The sequence below is a fragment of the Camelina sativa genome, chromosome 18, assembly GCF_030686135.1.
Source record: "Camelina sativa cultivar CO46 ecotype springtype chromosome 18, ASM3068613v1".
Lineage (NCBI taxonomy): Eukaryota > Viridiplantae > Streptophyta > Magnoliopsida > Brassicales > Brassicaceae > Camelina > Camelina sativa.
This window is the reverse complement of record NC_141897.1, coordinates 5,003,430-5,023,052: the sequence shown is the minus strand read 5'-3', so window position 1 is coordinate 5,023,052 and position 19,623 is coordinate 5,003,430. Positions and strand designations below refer to the sequence as shown.

Genomic DNA, 19,623 nt, shown 5'->3' with positions numbered 1-19,623 from the left:
GAGATAACTGGTCGTATGTTTAGAAACGAGTATTTAGTCTATCTTCATCCTTGATTTTCCCCTTTTCCACGAAAGGCCCCAACGGCGATGGGTACAAATGTCCTCCAAGATCACAAAGGTAGAGTCAGTCCAAACTGGGATAAAATAAGCATCCAAACCATTATAAATCTGACTCTTGCTTTCAATTATACTCAGGCCCTTTAACTTCTTAACAACGTTCTTTAATTATTCAAACCTGTGGTTAATACAAAAGAAAGAAGAAGATAGAGACATGGTTAATCAACTTAGCAGCGCTCCAATTGTTCTCTTTAGCATTTGCATATACTGTATCATTTCAAGTATCACTTAGGTTAATATGATTTTTTGTATATTTTTCAAGCCATATAGTAACTCACTGCAAAGCCAATGTTTTCAGCATCAAATTTATGTGGAAGCTTCAACACGCGCCATGGAATTGGTCAGTTTACGTACTCACGAACAAGTGCCTAATATATTTCTAACCGCCACTTCTAACCACATACAGTAGCAAAGGCGGGAAAAACTACTCCTTAATGTTTTGGTCTCTCATAAATCCAAATTCGTGCAGCCATGAGTCCTGGAATTTTCAGGAGATGATCCAGCTCCCTTATTCTTTTCACTTAGGTACATGTATTCTCTTCTTTAGTCTTACACTTCAAGAGACCATATGGTGTTTAAGTTCGTTATTAGTTTGTAATTTAATTTGGAATCACAAGCTTACAACTTTGCAAGTTTAATTGAACAGGTTTTTAGGTTCATACACAAACGCCCAGGAAGAAGTGAATACTTTATCAAAGTTTTGTGTAATGTCAATAGGTAACATTCTTCCAGTAAATATGTTTTAGTGTTTTACCAAGACAATAAAAAAATCACTTTAGAAAGAGACTGTCATGTACGTACGGCAGGCTCAGATCCTCGGCGCCAGTCACAACTAAGCTACTAAAGGCTGCTACCCACTCGGGGGTTTACTCCTTGCTCTCTGCATCTGTACATCTCCCCCAAAATACTTTATTTGGCCACGAAAGACTGCATTGCTTGACATTTCAGGTAACTCTCACAGTTTAAACTTTAGTAAAAAATTATCATGTCAACTAAGCTTCATAACCTTTTTGAATGATCTGTCATTTTGTTTGATTCATGTGTTAGCCGATCAATAATATACAAGTAGATGAGTAAAGAAAATATATGGCCATACAAAGAGAGTTACTGATCGTTTCTTACTTTTGGTTTAGTTCCATAAATGTCGTTCACGGGAAACTATGGGATGTCGGATAACAAAGATTGGTATATATGAAGTATCTCAGGAGAAAGATTGATAAATAAATGAAGTAAGAGATACAAAAGAGAGCAGTGTATTTGGTCAATAAGCACTGCCAGTGTTTTGGTTCACATAGAATGGTAGTAGAGACATAACTAAGATGGTAAACAAACAAATAAGCTAAGTGATGAGGATGTTTTACAGTACTTTTGCCTTCGTCTTTAATTTTGAATGACTCACTAATGAATGAAGTAAGAAAGGTACAGAACATTCTAAAAAAAATTTGATATCTAACAATTTGTTAATAAATAAAAATGTTTATTAAAATGTTATCACTCATTGTTACCAAAACATCCCAAGTCCTAAACATTCAAATTTTACATTATGGAATTATATACTTCAGCAGTAATATTAAATCGGAGGTATATATATCAGGACTTCATATACATCAAAAGCCGGATTATGACTTCATTTCATTGTATTTTTCGTTTTTACCATTTCTACCACATAACTTCCGATTTTCCGGAAAGAAGCAATAAAACAAGGTGTTTTCTTTCGAGAAATAAAGAAAATATTTTACAAACTAATATATTTTGATGAGTATATATAACATGCAAAAAATTATATTCAGAATATGAAAAATATATGGTGATACATTAGCTAAATGATAACTAAAAAAAATGCCGTGAAAAATTATAATATATATTTATGTTAAATATATAGTCACGTGAAAAAATTGTTTCTAAAACTAAAACAAACAAGGATATTAAGTTAAAAAGATCTTCTTTTCTGAAGTCAAATATTAAGTTAAAAACATCAGTTTATCATTTGTCAATTTTAAAATTTCATGATTGTGTGTGTGCTTTTGGATCTACAAAAATACAAACAATTTTGTGATAGTATATACCTTCTTCATATCAAAATAGTGAATAAATCTAATATACTCGCCATCCCGGACGTAGCCCGGTATAATCCACTAGTATAAATAAAAGCTTAAAACCGTAAAACCTTACACTCTACAATATTATTAATTAATTAAATAAAACAAAATAATAATGATATTTGAAAATATTCCAAATATTTAGCTTCATCAATTTCTAATAGAATATAAGAAAAACATAATAGTACAATTAAAGAATAAGTTATATTTTAGCATAGAAAGCATATATAGACAAATCTGTTAAAAAAGCATTTTCTATTTTGTCATTTGAAATAAAATCATCTCAAATTTCATAAAGAGATTATTAATTCAAATCTAAAACAGAAGATTTTGAAATCCTCACAATAATACAGAATGCCTAAGAAGACTATATATAATAAAAGCTTAAAACCCTAAAACCTTATACTCTACAATATTATTAATTAATTAAATAAAACATAATAGTAATGATATTTGTGTAACGCCCGCGAACTAAAACTCTGCGTTTTGGGGTTGGTGTCGATCGACACCCATGTTGGTGTCGGTCGACACCACTTATTTCTGGTTCGACCAGATTGTTTTAATTATTGATTTGGACCGGTTTGGTTTAAGGAAACTATTGGACCAAGGTTTAAAAAGGAGAAAACGACCTAGGGTTGTGTTTTTGTTGTCTCATGCCGCTTTGAGAGAAAAGAAAAGAGAGAACATTTTTCTTGAGGTTCTAGAGGGAGATTGTGAGATTTAAAGGCTTTGTGGGTGAGATCTTGTTGTGGGAGTGAGGATTCAAGGCTAGGAACGTGTGGGAAGCTTGCTGAGAGTGTGGATTCGTTCATTGTTAGTCAGAAACTTCCTGCAAAGAGGTGAGTGCATGACCATGGCTAATATAAGCCTTTGATTTCCTTGTTCTTGCTTGTTTGTTGTTGTTTTGTGTGTTTTCTTGCTGGGGATTGGATTATACAGGTTCCTAATAATGTTTCCGGCATGGGTTTTGAGTATTGGATGATTTGGAGGAGATTGGGAAGCGAGATCCGACTCTCGGCTTCGTGCGGGTCGTAGTTGCAGGTGGGTGTCGATCGACACCACTTAGTGTCGTTCGACACCAGCAAGAATGGGCATCGATCGACACTGTGGGGTAGTGTCGGTCGACACCAATGCCAGTGTCGGTCGACACTAGGCTGGTGTCGGTCGACACCTCCCTTCCAGCGAGACGATGTTCGTTTCCTGGTTTGTATGTTTTGTTTGTTGTTTGTTTGGAACATTGGAATCGCTGTTGCTTGTGTGTATAGCCCAGTAGATGGGAGGATTGCCTCACTGAATGTTTATCAAATACTCATGCATCTCAATTTGTGTTTGTGGTGCAGGTAAAGGCAAAGTGTGATCGTGGAATCAAGGCAATGAAGAGGAGGATGTTCTAGAGACTCGATTGGTTGTTGTCTGACATTGTTAGGTTGCTAGAGTTGGGTCTTTAGAACTTGCTAGGTTGCCGGTTCCTTGTCCCTTGTTGTTTGATATTAGAATGGTTATGTCTGGATATTGGTTATTCATTAATATTGGATATTTATTGGATATTGATTTTTGTTATTCCGCTATTGGTTGTGATTGTGGTTAGGTGGCTAGTGTGTATGGGACCACTAGCTGTAGTTTATTATTATTTATTATTATTCTTATTATTTATTATTTATTATTTATTAAAAAAAAACTGGTCAGGTCATTTCAATTTGAAAATATTCCAAATATCTAGCTGCATCAATTTCTAAATAGAATATAAAAACATAAGAGTACAGTTAAAGAATAAATTTTATTTTAGCATAGAAAGCATATATAGACAAATCTGTTTGAAAAACACTTTCTATTTCCAATTTTCTATTTTTTTCATTTGAAATAAAATCATCTAAAATTTCATAAATAGGTTATTAATTCAAACCTAAAACAATTTTTTAAAACTTAAAAATTAAAATAAATGTCTATCTATTTATTAAATAACTAAATCAAAATCTAAAATATACAGTAAAGAATTTGAAATCCACAAAAATGTTTTAAAAACAATAATAATAAATTTAAGTTCAATATAATTAAGTATTAATTACTCACTCTGTTTCATAATATAGGATGTTTTAGAGGAGATTTTTTGTTTTATAATATAGAATATTTTCAAGTTTATATGCAACTTTTAGATTAATTGAATATTTTATAATATTATGTATTATCTCCTATATATTAATAGAGAAGCATTCTCAAGAAAATGCTGATGTGTCGTCGCTAGAGAGCTCGAGACACCAATGAATTTATTACTCTTATTCTTATGGATATTTACACATAATTGCTATTGAATGATAAGGAATATTCCTTTTCAATTAATTAAATAAATCAATTAAGATCTATTCAACATTATTAGATCTATAACATTTTCAAAACCCGAATTTTTTCACCTATTAAAAAAAACTGATTACTATTCACATACTTAAAATTTTCAAAATAAAATTATCACAATAATCATTATTATAGGCAATTGACTTATTTAATACTCAAGGGTGAATATATTCTTACACAAAAAAAAATTAAACAAAATAAAAAATCTTGCATAGATTGAAGAAAGAGCAGATTATATATTTAGTTGATACATAGTAGTTTGATCTAAACATATTCTCACAGGTTATATATTTGGTTTTTACACAAACAAATTTTAAAGAGAAATTCATTTAAATACCACTAAAAAAGTTTTTTTTTTCAAAAAAACCACATGTTAGTTTTTTATCCAGAAATACCACAAACAATTTTTTTCCAAAATTACCACAAACACAAAAGATAGATTTTTAAGGATGTAGAATTTTTTTTTAGGTTTGAGTTGACACATTTAGTTTTAGGGTATAGTTTTTAGGGGTAGGGTTTAGTATTTAGAATTTAGGAATTAATTTTTATTATTAGAACTTTAGTTCAATTATATAGTATTTTTGGAAAAAGTACATTTTAGTGGTATTTTTGGGAAAAAAAATCTAAATTGTGGTATTTTTTGGAATAAAAACTTATTTTAGTGGTATTTATGACAATTGCCCAATTTTAAATCCTCAAAAATAACTTTACTCATAACACTAATTTTATCTTCATATATTTATTTCGCATATAGTGCGTGTTGTTACCTAGTTATTTCTTATTTGTTGAACTTTTTAAAAGTAAACACTTCTTTTAATTAAAACATCTTGTATTTTGAAATGTATGGAGTATATATATTAACATTTTTGGAAGTATAGTTTGTGTTCTATCCTTAAGTTATACTTATTTACACATTTATTTACAAAGTTGATCAATAAAAAATTGCACAACTAATAACTAAAATATGGCAATTCAAAATCGAGTACTCAATTAATATGTCTATAAAATTGCTAAACCAATCTGATTCCTAAAATATCTCTTCTAACTTAATTTCTACTTTCCTAATTCAACTTTTGTTTTTTTTTTGGTGTGAATTCAAGTTTTGTTTATAATTATACAATCTTTACATATAACATCATATTCTTATATTGATATCTTGAATCGGGTATTATCCTTATAATATCTCCATTTCATTTATATTTTCCTTTATCAATTAAAATTTGACAATCATACTTATAAATAGTTTCAATTACTATATAATGTGAATTATATGACGGGATGGGTTATAGACTTGGCGGGTTTGAATTAACATTAGTATAAATTTAAAATATTATTAACTCAATGTTCAAATTTGAGTTAAATCCTCATTTAACTATTTGGTCAATACTAAAATATTGGGGGATTTTCAAAAATACCTTTTTTCTACGTCACTTTTTTAAAATACCATTTCATGTTGTCAAATTTTTTAAGATAGTCATTTTCTATGTATAAAACAACTAAATTCTAAACTCTAAACTCCAAATACTATACCCTAACCCCTCATAACTATATCATCAGTGTAAAATAGAGAATCCAAACCTAAAACAAAATTTTCAAAATTAATTAAACATATTATAATTATATAAAAGAGGGAAAAATGAAAATGCTCCAAAAAGAAAGTATTTTTTAAAAATGATATCCCTAAAGGAGTATTTCTAACAAATTCTCAAAAATATTAGACATATTAAATCAAAGTAATTTAACAAAATTCTGTAAAACAATTAAATCATTAGTAAAATTGTGTCTTAATCAAATAATATGTAATAAATTACTTATTATATGTATTTTATTATTTATAATAATAATGAACAATCCAAATACTACTTAATTAATTAAAATTATCATGCTGTGTACCACAAATTCAAATCTAGGCCATGAATGTTTAGAAGATTTTAAGAGGGTTTTAGATTATAGATTATAGCTTTTTGTTTTTGGTTTTTAGATTTTGTAAAATAAAAAAAATAAAGGAAAATTGAAAAAAAAAGTTTTCGTAGAGGAAATTCTCAAAAACCCATCAAAATAAGATTTTGAATTTTGTGAAGAAATTAGTAAAAACTCTTAGAATCAGGATTCTCTATTTTTTAGGGAATCAACTTTTTTTCAAAATCTTGAATGGTTAAAAAATGGATTTTTGGAAAAACTCAAGCCAAAAACTAGTTGAAAAACCATAACCATTCAATGCCCTAGTTAAATACAGGTTTTGATTTTGTTTATCTCCATATTTCCCCTTTACCTTTTGACATAATTGAATGGTAATCTCTGTAATTATAAACAACATTTAGGACATTTTTACAAAACATACTCTTCTTTTTATTCCGAGAAAAAAGTTACAACAAAGAGAGAAGTCGCGCGCGTGGATCACACTCGCGGCGATTTCTCTCTCAAAAAAAACTCTCTCTTCTGATTACAACCTCGTGCTCCGTTGGAGGGGTTTTCCGTTGATTCTGGCGACGAAGAGCACCCTGTGGCTCATGGTGCTTCATCCGTAAACCGCTGCATCAGCTACGCAAAGATATCAGATCAAAGTCAAGGGAGAAGTGGAGGGGAGAAGTCTCTGCGAGACACTGACGGTGAAAGCTCCATTGCCGGTGTAGCGACGCAGAACAGAAGAAGGAGATTCACGGCGAGGAACGAGTGAAGATGGTGGTTAGATCTGAAGACTGAAGATTCTGGAGGTTTCGTTGCGCCGTTGTTCGATGGGGGAGGTCGTCTGCGGCAAGGCGGAGCTAAGCCACTGTTGAAGGTTTGCAGATCTACTCCCTACCGCTATTCCTCTCTCACGACTAAGCTTGGATCTCCTCGACAAAGGTAAGCTCAGTTATCTTCTTCCTTCTCAACCACGGCTCTACGGTGGCGGGATGGCAACGGATCCTGAATCACCATCTCCGTTCGATTCACTGCGTTCAGGCACATTGGAGGTCCTGTTCCGGTGTGTATCCGCAATTCTTGAACGGCGGCTGCGAATGAGTTTTTCCTTTACAGATTAGGGTTTTCTGAACCGGTTAAAGAAACCGAATCGGTTTTGTTTTTGTGATTTTGTTTGGTTTGTTGTATTCGGTTTAGACACTAAAAGGATTGTAATTGGCCTAAATTCATAAATAGTCCATTGAACTCTATTATTTATATAAATTGAATATCCTCTAACAAAAGAAAAAACATACTATTCTTTTAATTATACAGAGAACTTTAAATCCATTACTATTAAATATCAATTATTAAATAACACTCCATGATCACACAGAACTGGAGAAATCACATGGGCACATTAATTAGAAGAGGCCACGTTTCTTCCATGCTTTGAAGACAAATCCTTATTATAAGTCAAAAAAAGTCAAAAACAATTCGATAAGGACTTGAAAAAAAAGTCCGAGATCATCACAAGTTACAACAGATTCAATGGCTTCTTGGACTCCGACCCTTTTGGGTCCACCTTCCGTCGCCGGAAACACCCCGCTCGTCAAACCACTCACCACCATTTCACCAGAAACCTCTGTTTCCGATGATCAAACTTTGATCTCCCAAACCGCCACACTAACCCTCCAAGAACCTCCACCAATGGGTCTAACCGAGAACTTCTCGCCGACGTTTCTCTCCTCCGGGAACCCATTTCTAGATTTCTTCTTCCACATCGTCCCCGACACGCGTCCCGATGATCTGATCCAAAGGCTTGCGATTTCTTGGTCTCATGATCCTTTGACTACGTTGAAGCTCGTCTGCAATCTCAGAGGAGTTAGAGGAACTGGGAAATCAGATAGAGAAGGGTTTTACACAGCTGCGTTTTGGCTTTACAAGAATCACCCAAAGACCCTAGCTTTGAATCTCCCTGCTCTTGTTGATTTTGGGTATTTCAAAGACTTGCCTGAGATTCTGTTTCGGATCTTAGAAGGTCAGCAGATTGAGAGAGGGAAGAGTCGGGTTTGGAGGAAGAAGATTCAGAGGAAGTTCAAAGGGAAGAGTGAGAAAAGGTCTGAGCTTTCCGGTGAAATGGAAGATCGGATACTGGAGAACGCGGAGGAGATTAGTGGTCCTGTTGATAAGATAAAGGCTAGGGCTTTACGGAAACAGAGAGAGTTCGAAAAGGCGAAGAAAGCTTTAGAGAGGTATAACTCTGATGCTAATTACAAATTACTCTTTGATAGAATTGCTGATTTGTTTGCTGGTTTGTTGAAATCGGATTTGAAGTGTTTGAGTTCGAATGACCTGAATAAGATTAGTTTAGCTTCGAAATGGTGTCCTTCCGTTGATTCTTCGTATGATAAGACTACTTTGATATGTGAGGCAATTGCTAGAAGGTTGTTTTCTAGAGATGAGTATGAAGGAATCGAAGAAGCACATTATGCTTATAGGATTAGGGATCGGTTGAGGAAAGAGGTTCTTGTGCCATTGCATAAAGCGCTTGAATTGCCTGAGTTGTCTATGAGTGCAAAGGAATGGGATTTGTTGAAGTACAATCGAGTTGCTTCTGTGGCTATGAAGAATTACAAGAAGCTCTTTGCGGAACATGATGGTGAGAGGTTTAGTAAGTTTTTGGAGGATGTGAAATCAGGGAAGAAGAAGATTGCTGCTGGTGCGTTGCTTCCTCACGAGATAATAAACCAGCTGGAGTGTAATGATGAGAGTGATGTTGGCTCTGAAGTTGCAGAGCTTCAGTGGGCGAGAATGGTGGATGATCTTGCCAAGAAAGGGAAGATGAAGAGTTCACTGGCGGTTTGCGATGTCTCGGGAAGCATGTCAGGTACACCTATGGAGGTTTGTGTAGCGCTTGGGCTACTGGTTTCAGAACTTAATGAAGAGCCTTGGAAAGGGAAAGTTATTACCTTTAGCGAAAACCCGCAGCTTCATATTATTAAGGGTTCGAGTCTGATGGAAAAGACTGAGTTTGTTAGACAAATGGATTGGGGAATGAACACGGATTTCCAGAAGGTGTTTGATCGGATTCTGGAGGTTGCAGTCGAGAATAAACTAACCAATGACCAGATGGTCAAGCGGTTGTTTGTGTTCAGTGACATGGAGTTCGATGATGCAATGGCAGACAGACATTCAGAGGTGAATTACTCGTTGAGTGTGGAGGAACGGTTGAAGATATCAAAGCAACAGTCCAAGGAGAAATGGGAGACAGATTATGAGGTGGTTCAGAGGAAGTATAAGGAGAACGGTTTTCAGAATGTTCCGGAAATGGTATTTTGGAACTTGAGAGACTCGTCGGCTACACCCGTGGTGGCTAACCAGAAAGGAGTAGCTATGGTTAGCGGGTTTTCGAAGAATCTACTAACTCTGTTTCTTGAAGAAGGTGGGATCGTGAATCCTGAAGATGTCATGTGGTTAGCCATCAAAGGTGAGGAGTATAAGAAGCTGACTGTTTATGACTGAGAAACACATACATAAGCTTTAATGCGTAAACCCTAGCACCATCATTTCTATCAATTTCTTTTGAGTTTTATATATACCGCAAAAACTAAGAATGTTATTTTCGTTTGTTTTGGATTTGTGGAGTTATGTGAGGGTATGAATGAATCTTGTTTTGACTTTTTGTTTTAACTATACGAAATCCTGTGAGGCATCGCTCTTTACTAAACGAAGTAAGAAAAGAGCAAAAGCCTTGGAAAGATCTTGAATGTTGAATGTTGAACGTAAAACACGATAATATGATGTACGGGATTTGACACGTTACAGACAAATTAATAAAAAAAATTAAACTCTACTACATGTATGTCCATATTTAGAAAGTGATTTAATTTCAATAAACAGTAGTAGCATTGAAAATGTATTATAACACCTTTTGTAAAACAAATACTGTATAAAACTTTAAACAGTAGCAATGGACAGATTTGCTAATGTAACACTCAAAAAAATTATTCAATGAACGTTTTCTACAATGGATAGAACAAATAGTTTATCAAGTTCACCATGTAACGCCTGAAAATATGAGAAATATCGGTGCGTCGATCCTTATTAACGTTGTTGGAGCTGGGAGTTATGTTAGTACCGGAAGTATCTCAGTCGTTTACACAATAGATGGTCAAAATAATCATATAATCTATCCAAACTAACATATTAAAATGAAAACTAATTTCTTGCTAAGAAGCTAAACAGAGGCTAAAATTGAAGTCTTTAGTTTGACTAAGCTTAAACTACGGATTTGGAGAACTTAACTAAGTTTGTAAGACACTCAACCAACTCAAAACGCAACAGAACCAAGAAAATAGAACAAAATAGAGCATACCAAACAAATGTTTACCCAGTTCACTTCCATTAACGACGAAACTACGTCTGGGCCGGGATTTGTCTCCTAGAATCCACTAATCACATAGTTTTAACACAAAGAAATCTCTCACCGACTGAACCCCTTACAAGCTCACTCGATTCAATCTCTCTTGTCTCTCTCTGTTTCCCGAAGAACACAAAACACAAGTTACTCTTTGTTTTTGTTCTCACTACTTAACTTTATTCTCTCTCTGATACATACACTTCCTTTAAATAGTTGCTTGCTCAATAACTCTAGTTCACCTTCTAGCCGCTTCTACAACATTGCCTCTCCTCAGCGTTATTGTAGTGACATCACTAGGTCTTTTTGCAGGGGGCAAATAAGATGAATTCCCCTTTTGCTTTTGCGTTTATTGCTCGACGACAAAAACGGATTTCTACAGCTTGTGGTCCTGAATTTGATTCATCACCTGAGCTGGCACTACTTGTCCTCCACGCTTCTTTTGAATTTTGTCTCATTCTTTGTTCACTAATTCCTAACACTTGTATAGTGATTATAAAATTACAGACAAAACTTATAAATAACTAAATCTATTGTTAGAAATATATAACTTTGGATGGTTTCGAGTATTTACTCGGATGTTCAGATATACCTAATTGGGTTCGGATACCCAATTCATTTACTAAAAGTATCCAATCGGATATTTTTAAGTTTGGGTTTGGATCAACTATTTTAAATCGAATTCGGATTAGATTTCGGGTTCAGATATTTTGCCCAACTCTATTATCAGAGATGTTGCTGGCTTTCCCGTCGGTGCGTATTCATCAATCTTCCGGGGAACAACCTTGGAAAGGCAGATACATAACCCAATCTTACCTCCGCATACATCAACTCCACATCAAACTGCACTCTTGCGGCTCTTATTTTTGTCATAGCCGCCACCTTTTTGACCTCCTTGCGGAATAAGAGGATTCTGAGCTTTTTGCGCCTTCTTAGCCAGGTCCACTCTGGCTATGACCAATGGAAGGATACTAGCTCTCCTCTCCATAGCTTTTTTTGTTTTTTGGATTGTATGAATAAAGGATTACAATCATTTTAGTCATTATTCGATGTTCCCCTTATTGACATATTTTTGACAATAAGAGTAGGTTGGTGTAAATGAGTTTTTTATTATTATTATAAGAGTACGGTAGTTTGGTAACAATGCCACAATATGTATTAAGCATGCACAACACATTAATTTGATAACTACGCTCATAGTTTTTATACCATTATGAAAAAAAATATTGCTAGCTACATGAAGTATGAGAGAAAGGATGGTCACACATATCAAATATAATATCATATCTTTAACTACACGAAATATATGTATTATATTATTACATGTATGAACTATATGACGTCATTTGGTTAACACCATAAACATACAATTCTAGTATACTGGTCGACTGACTCGAGCATTGACCAAAATTTTTTTAAAAGTTTTTTTATGTATACTATTAAAAACCAAAAATAATAAATTGCTACATGAAATAGTTTATAGTTGTTGAAATTAAGACATGTTTAATATTATATAACTGAATTTTGTATACATCTTTTGAATACATATATATATATATATTATTTTTGCTACAGTTAAATATATTGTTTTGCAAAATCAATTTTTTGGATCTTCTATCTTCTATATATTAAAAATAAATATTGTGTGCTTTTGTTTTTGACATTCAAATATATTGCTTTTATTAAATAACAAAAAAAAAGTTTTATTTAAATAAATCAAATAATAAATTGATGTTTTTAATTGTTAATGTAAACATAAGCAATTCCCTTACTAATTGATTATAATTTCCAGTTTTAATTTCAATTTTTATATCTTGAAAATAATAATTATTGATTTTAATTTTACTATTAGTTTTGCTTTAAATTGAAAATAACTAATTATTATAAGAATGAATACATTACAAAACCATAAACGATTTATTATTATTATCTTTTTTAGTAGTATGAATAAAAATAGAAAAAAAATAAAAATAATAATTTGAAATATATTTTTGGTCAACACCAGTCTTTGCCAGATTCAGTCAACCAGTGTATCAAAATTATATGTATATGGTGTTGAGCATTTGATATCATATAGTTCATGCATGTGGCCATGTAATACATATATTTTGTGCAGTTGAGTGTACAATAGTATATTTGGCATGTGTGGCTATGCATTCTCCCATTATTCATATAGCTAGCAATCTTTTTTCCTACCATTAACTAGCTACGAAGGGATATCATAATTTTTGAAACAATTTTATAATACAATAATAGTTTAATAAAAAACTTTTATGGAAATAAAACTATAATTATAACCCATATACCTTTGAGAAATACTCTCAAATAACACATATATAAGTTTTTCTTCGCACAAACTAATATATTCGAAAAGTAGCATTATTGAATTAATATAATTATAATATACAAAAACAAAATTAATTATAATATTTTAGATAATCTCCCAATTCTCGTCAACACTACGTATCTGTCTCCAAAGGAACAACAAAGTGCAGCAATTACAGGTGGTTTGAGAAGCTTTTGATCTCCGGCAAAGTTCTTCAAGTTCTATAGTCCGATCCATTTGAACTGGCGGTGAAGCTTCCGGCGAAGCTTGTTCTTCTTTGTTTATACCAATTCCATTCAATCTCAGATTTTGAGATTCTCAACGAAATTGTGATTTTGATGGCTTTTAATTGAAAAATTAGGTGAATTTATAATATCATGACTTATAAATACAACTAATTGTTTCATCACCAACCGAATTATGTGTTGTTTTCTTATCAGATGTCATCGGATGAGATTCTATGGTATAGATTTATGGATGGATAAAGGAGGTGGATTAGTAATCAGTACAATATCAATGGTTCCAAATGCTACTTAGGTTCAGCTAATGAATTCTGGGAAACTTATACTACAAGATGATGGAAACAATGGTGGGATTATGTGGGAGTGTTTTAAGCATTCTTATGATTCTTTTGAGAAAATGCGTAAGCTGTTTAGGAGTGGGTGATTCTGGTAAAGTAGCTCACGTGAGTACAACTACTAGTCATGATGATCTTCTCAACTGGGTCAAAAATGAGAAAAGAAGAATGCTTCTTGTTTTGTATCTTGTTCAATTGGAGAAAATGAATCGAACATGGAGACTACTTGGGTTTCACAACCTCTAGTTGTAACTGAAGTTTTGAGTTAAGTCTTTGATGAATCACATGCTCAAATTGTGGATGTATGTTGTGTGAAGTCCGCATATGTCATCACCAAAGGTGTTGCATAATAAATGTTCGATATAATGACATTGAGAACAAATGAGTTGGTAGAGTAAGAAATTTCGTCACTGTCGTTGATTTCATTGTCTTTGACTTGTAGTTTGTCGGTTATGGAGTAGGGTAATAGTGTTGATGACTCTGAGAGAGTGGGGAGAATTTTTGGTACTATTTTTGGGATTTCTGAATATTTAGGAAAACGTTCATAAATTTCATAGATGTTTTCCTAACATTATGAAATCCTTCCTAAACCTACTGAAATGTGTTTTTGAATCTTTTAATTATTGTTTTGCAGTGTATCATAAATTATTCTATTTAGTAGGGATATTTGATTTTATCATAATATTTTGCTGACCATTTGTTGACCATTTGTTTATCCTGACCATTTGTTTTTTTTTTTTTCATTTTCTCATCTGTTTTCTATTAAATTATCCATATTATTCTTTATGGAGCGTTACATGAAGGAACATTAACAAAGAAATAGAACTTAAAATTTCAATCGAAAGGAAGAGGTTATTTAGCTAATCTATCTACACCGTAATTGTTGTTATGTAAAAAATTTCATAACGAATACAATTCATCATCTCGACATTTATCAATTCATATCGACGTATTATCGTCTTCAAAAGTTATGAAACTTCAGTCGGTGGATGATCATATCAAAAATAACAAAAATAATATGTGTATCATATGATCATATCAAATCTCTATATTATATCAAATTAAAACATATTTTTTTTTAAAAGTAACAAAACATAATTAGTACCAAATAATTCATATTTTTTTTGAAAACCAACATTGTTTTAAATAAATAAATTTATGTTTCGTACTCATAAGTAATTATTTTACCTAATTTCAAACTATTTATAAATTATTTAAAATAGTTAATAATTTTAAATAATAAAAAATGATTGGTCATATTCTCTCGGAACAAGTAAGAAATTTAAATAATAAATTCTATTTTCTTATTGATCATCACGATCTGAAACGTATCAGATCATATAAGGTGCATATTAGAGGATGCTCTTATATAATGACTATAATCTCATTTTTTTTGCTAAAGACTATATAATCTCATTACTTTCAAATATATTCTCAATAAATAATATTACGACCATCAAACGATGGATTTCATTCCAAAATATAGATTGTTGCTCGAATCATGATCATAATAAGATCATTGCACTAACTATTTTGTAATCTTAATTTGTTACTTTCATTAGAAATGATAATGAATTATATCTCACTCACTTCTTCTTTGCCTTGTTAGTATTCTCTCCCTGCTCAAGAAGCTCCTCCAAAACACTATCGTCCAAATACTCAAATTCAAAAACTTGCCTAGAAGAAGAAGAAGAAGAAGCGCCCGAGGCGGAAGAAGAGGAAGATCCAGCCATGGCAGAGGAAGAAGAGCCGCCACTTCCCATGTTATACTCATGAGGGAAGTTCAGAATCGCGGCTTGGCCTCTCATTGAGTAGGCGGCTTGGTCATATGCTCTAGCCGCTTCCTCTGCAGTATCGAAAGTACCAAGCCATATACGTTCACCGTGCTTTCTTGAATCTCGTATCTCAGCCGCGTATTTTCCCCAAGGCCGTCTCCGAACTCCCCGAAACTTTCCATGCTCAGCTCCTCGGCGACCACGACCTCCTTGATCCATATGTTAGAAGGATACAAAGATTGTTCTATTTTAACCCGAGAAAGAAAAAAACAAGAAAAGAAAGAAAAAGATTGTTCTTGCGGTTTGGGTTCTCTCGTAGACGTGTTTATGTTTTTTCTGTTGCATGTGTTTGACGGGATTTGAATCTGTAAATTAATAGGCCGGGGGGAAAGGAAATATGTGGGTCCTAATTCCTAATATTCGGCCCTCGACATATACATAACGAAAGAATATATATAACTCCGTTGAGATTAACTATTTTCTTACGCAGTTGAAAATTCATCATTTTTAAATAGTATTCTAATTTTTTTTTATAAATCTATTTAAATATGTATATCTAAGATGTCTACAGAAAAACCAAATTTGGTTTACTTTGTTGGTAATTATTTGACAATTATATATATATATATATATATATATATATTTATTGGATTCGAACCAGGCAAGTTTAATTAAGAGAATAACATAAGCTCGGGTTGGAATCACGGGAAAGTCAGAAGCAAGAGATCTAGAAATAGTATCTCTCGTTCTTTATTTGGTAAATGAATGAAAAAGAATTGTATAAACCCAAATGGAACTGATAACCCATTATTTTGAAGTTACAGATCAGTAAATTTGGAAAAAAAATAATGAAAATAAAGAGAAGTTCTTCTAACAAAATATTGATGTGTTTTGTTAAAACGTTTTTTTTGTTGTTTAGTTAAGAACGTTTCTAGGGGAAAAAATTATAACCTATCCTCAACTTATACATATGAAATAGAAATATCTTTATTAAATTTCTAAATCATGTATTTATACTTTTCTACAAATTTTCATTTTTTTATTATGAAACCACTTTTTTAATTAGTCTTTTTTTTTTTTGTGCACACATCTTGAAACAATAGTCAATCTATAAACATTTTTTTTACTTGTAAATTAGATAAGTTTTTTTTTCTTTTTTTATTTCACTAAAATGAAAATTTCCTACCGGCTAAAATTTATGTTTCAGGTGAAAGAGAAAACTACACAGGTGGTGGGCTCACAGCCACAGGCAAGGCAATGTTGGCGAATATACATATTTGACTTGATTGTACGCACGTGTGTTGACCAAAATATGGACTTTCATGTTTTTTCCCTTGGACCAGAATAATAATTTTCCTATAAACGTGTTCCCCAATCCCCAAATCGAACTTTATAAACTCTGGTTGTGTATAACAAGTAAAACACATAATTAAACTTTAAAAGTAAACAAACACTAACATGTATGCACCTAATAAAAGAAAGAAAAAAATGGACCCATAACGTGTAAGACTCATTGTCTCATACTTTCAGAAAATGAAATTAAATTTTGCCTTTTATTGGCTGCTACGGCGTCCGAGTCGTGGAGGAGGATGTCTTGTCCCGTACTCATGCAACATGCTTATTTCCTTTTGTTTGGTCCATATTGCAGAGAAAAACAAATCTCTGTGTTCCTTTCAGTTTTGTTACAACTTGTTGATACTCCGTGCTACAACATCGGATGACACATATTATAATTAAGTTATATCTATTTTGAATGCATAAAATGTTTTGGTTTATATGTTTTTTATAATTTTAAAATTTTAAATAATGTTGAACAGTATATTTGGTTTACTTGCATGATAAATGTTAAAACATATTTAGATAAATATGTTGTTTAGACATCGTTAATCATTTGTACAGTAACAAATATACAATGATTGTTTTACTCTTTTTAAGTGATAACTGTATGGTTTTAGATTTAACTCAGATTTTAATTTGGTTTTAATTTGCACTATTACACGTATATAACCTACACGCAACTATGTTGTAATGACAAATACATCTCGTCCTATCCCGTCATGTTTCTGTTTTAATAGTATATATAAAACTTTTAAATATAACTTTAACAGTAACTTCTGCTTTAACTTTTAAATAAAACTTTGCTGTTACTATTTGGATAGTATATATACAAAATTAACTTTTAAATAAAACTTTTCTGTTACTGCTTGGCTTAGTATAAATTTTAGTTAAAACAGTCTTATATTATCAAAAAAAAAAGGAGGCTTTTTTCTCTTTTACTCACCGTATCGAATTCTTAAGTCATTGTACATGTAAACTTGCTCATATTGTTTGGCTCGAGATTTGCTATCGAATTGTTGGGTCTTTGAAAATGTCGGCTACGATATTGGCTGATCAACAATATTAAGAACCATTAAGCTGCTTTTCACCGTGAAGCAAAGAAAGGCTAATATGGTGTTAGTACACAAATAATATTTTGAGTTGATTTTTGCCTTTTTTCCTACACAAATATAATTATATAGAGTTTTTTACATTGATACTTTAATTTAACCCAAAAATAAATTATCATTTAAAACTTTTTTCTTATCAAAAGAAAATTAATAGCAAGGTAATCCAATGATGTGTCTGTATTTTATAGGTTTTAACCATAGTTTTTAGGTTTGTTTTGAGTCTTTTATTGAGTTAATGTGTGCTTTTAGAGTCTTTTTAGTCTTTTATGAGTTTGTACAGGTTCTAGGTTGCTTTTGAAAGAAACTGAATGTTTTGGGGATGAAAACAAGCATCTGGTGAAGACTGATCGGACTAGCAAGCAGATGGAGCAAACACAGGAAAAAAGGCATCCTGGATTGGCTGATCCACATTCGGATCGACCAGTCCCGAACCCGAAACAACTTTTCCTTTTTCGTTTTAAACCGAATTTTAGGGTTTTTTTTACTATTTAAGCACGAGGCTCGACCTTTAGAAAGATACCCTTTATTCTACGCAGCTTTTGAGTACTTGTAAGCTTGGGAGAAGATCTCTAATCCTTTTTACTTTTTTTGTAGAAGATTTCTGAACCTTTTATACTTCTCTTTGCAATTCAATTATGTTTTCTTCATCTTTGATTTGTGGTTCTTTTACTTCCATGTCTAAGTATTTTACTATTGAGTTTCGGGTTTCAAAAAGGGGTTTATGATTCTCTAAACTTAGGTTGTTAGATTTGGGATCGATTTTATTGTTCTTCATCTATTGTTGTTCTTAGTGCTTAAGCTAGACTGATCCCCTAGATTAAGATCTTAGGTTCAATTCATCGTGGCACCGAAAGTGTTGTTGAGTTACTTGAAAGAAACATAGGTGAGCAAGGTGGACCTTAGCCAACGGAAGTTGAAGTTGAGGCACCTTGTTAACAAAATCAAACTTGAACTTTAATGCTTGCTTGTTTAGCTAGATTCAAACGGAAGTTTAGGTTCTAGTTATTTCTTTGCATAGTTAGCTATCATTGCGGAAGTATGTTAGCTTTATAATTGTGATTTGAGATTAAGAACGATGTTTAATGCTTTCCCAATCTATCATCTAAATTTGTGGTTGTATCCCCTAACTATAACTCCTTAAAACTATATCTTAAATATAAAATAAAGAACCCGAACCTAAAAAAAATTTTAAAAGTTAATTTAGCATACTGTAATTCTGTAAAAAAAGGTAAAAATAAAAATATAAAAAAGTTATTTTAAAAAGGGATATCTCAAAAGATTATTTTTAACTTATTCTCTTAATTTTTAGATATTGAAAAGATAAACGAAAAAGATGGAAGATGGCCTTTGAAAATTTATGTTTTTATTTTTGTTTACATAAAAATTACAAAAATAGACAAGAAAAGTTCTTAAGAAACATTTAATAAAAATAAATCGAAGTGGATGTAACTGACGTTATTATTATTTTGACATCACTTAACGTTAGTACTAGTAGTTGTTATTTGATTATTTGATTACCAAATTATTTGATTATTCTAGGTATATAGTGAAATGACAGAATGCCGCTTCTCATGCATCATAAGGGGAGATGTATCTATAAAGCCAAAAGAACCAAAAAACAAAAAAACA

At 32.2% G+C, this 19,623-nt stretch overlaps 1 protein-coding gene and 1 pseudogene across 1 annotated transcript; one reads left to right on the top strand and one right to left on the bottom strand.

The window, feature by feature from the left end:
* Positions 1-7,841: 7,841 nt before the first annotated feature.
* Positions 7,842-10,132, top strand: LOC104760610 (uncharacterized). Its single transcript, XM_010483562.3, has one exon. The coding sequence runs from the start codon at positions 8,001-8,003 to the stop codon at positions 9,972-9,974; it is 1,974 nt and encodes a 657-aa protein (XP_010481864.2). The 5' UTR covers positions 7,842-8,000; the 3' UTR covers positions 9,975-10,132.
* Positions 10,133-15,270: 5,138 nt separating this feature from the next.
* On the bottom strand, positions 15,271-15,871 carry LOC104760609 (ethylene-responsive transcription factor ERF096 pseudogene; annotated as a pseudogene).
* Between the last annotated feature and the right edge of the window lie 3,752 nt (positions 15,872-19,623).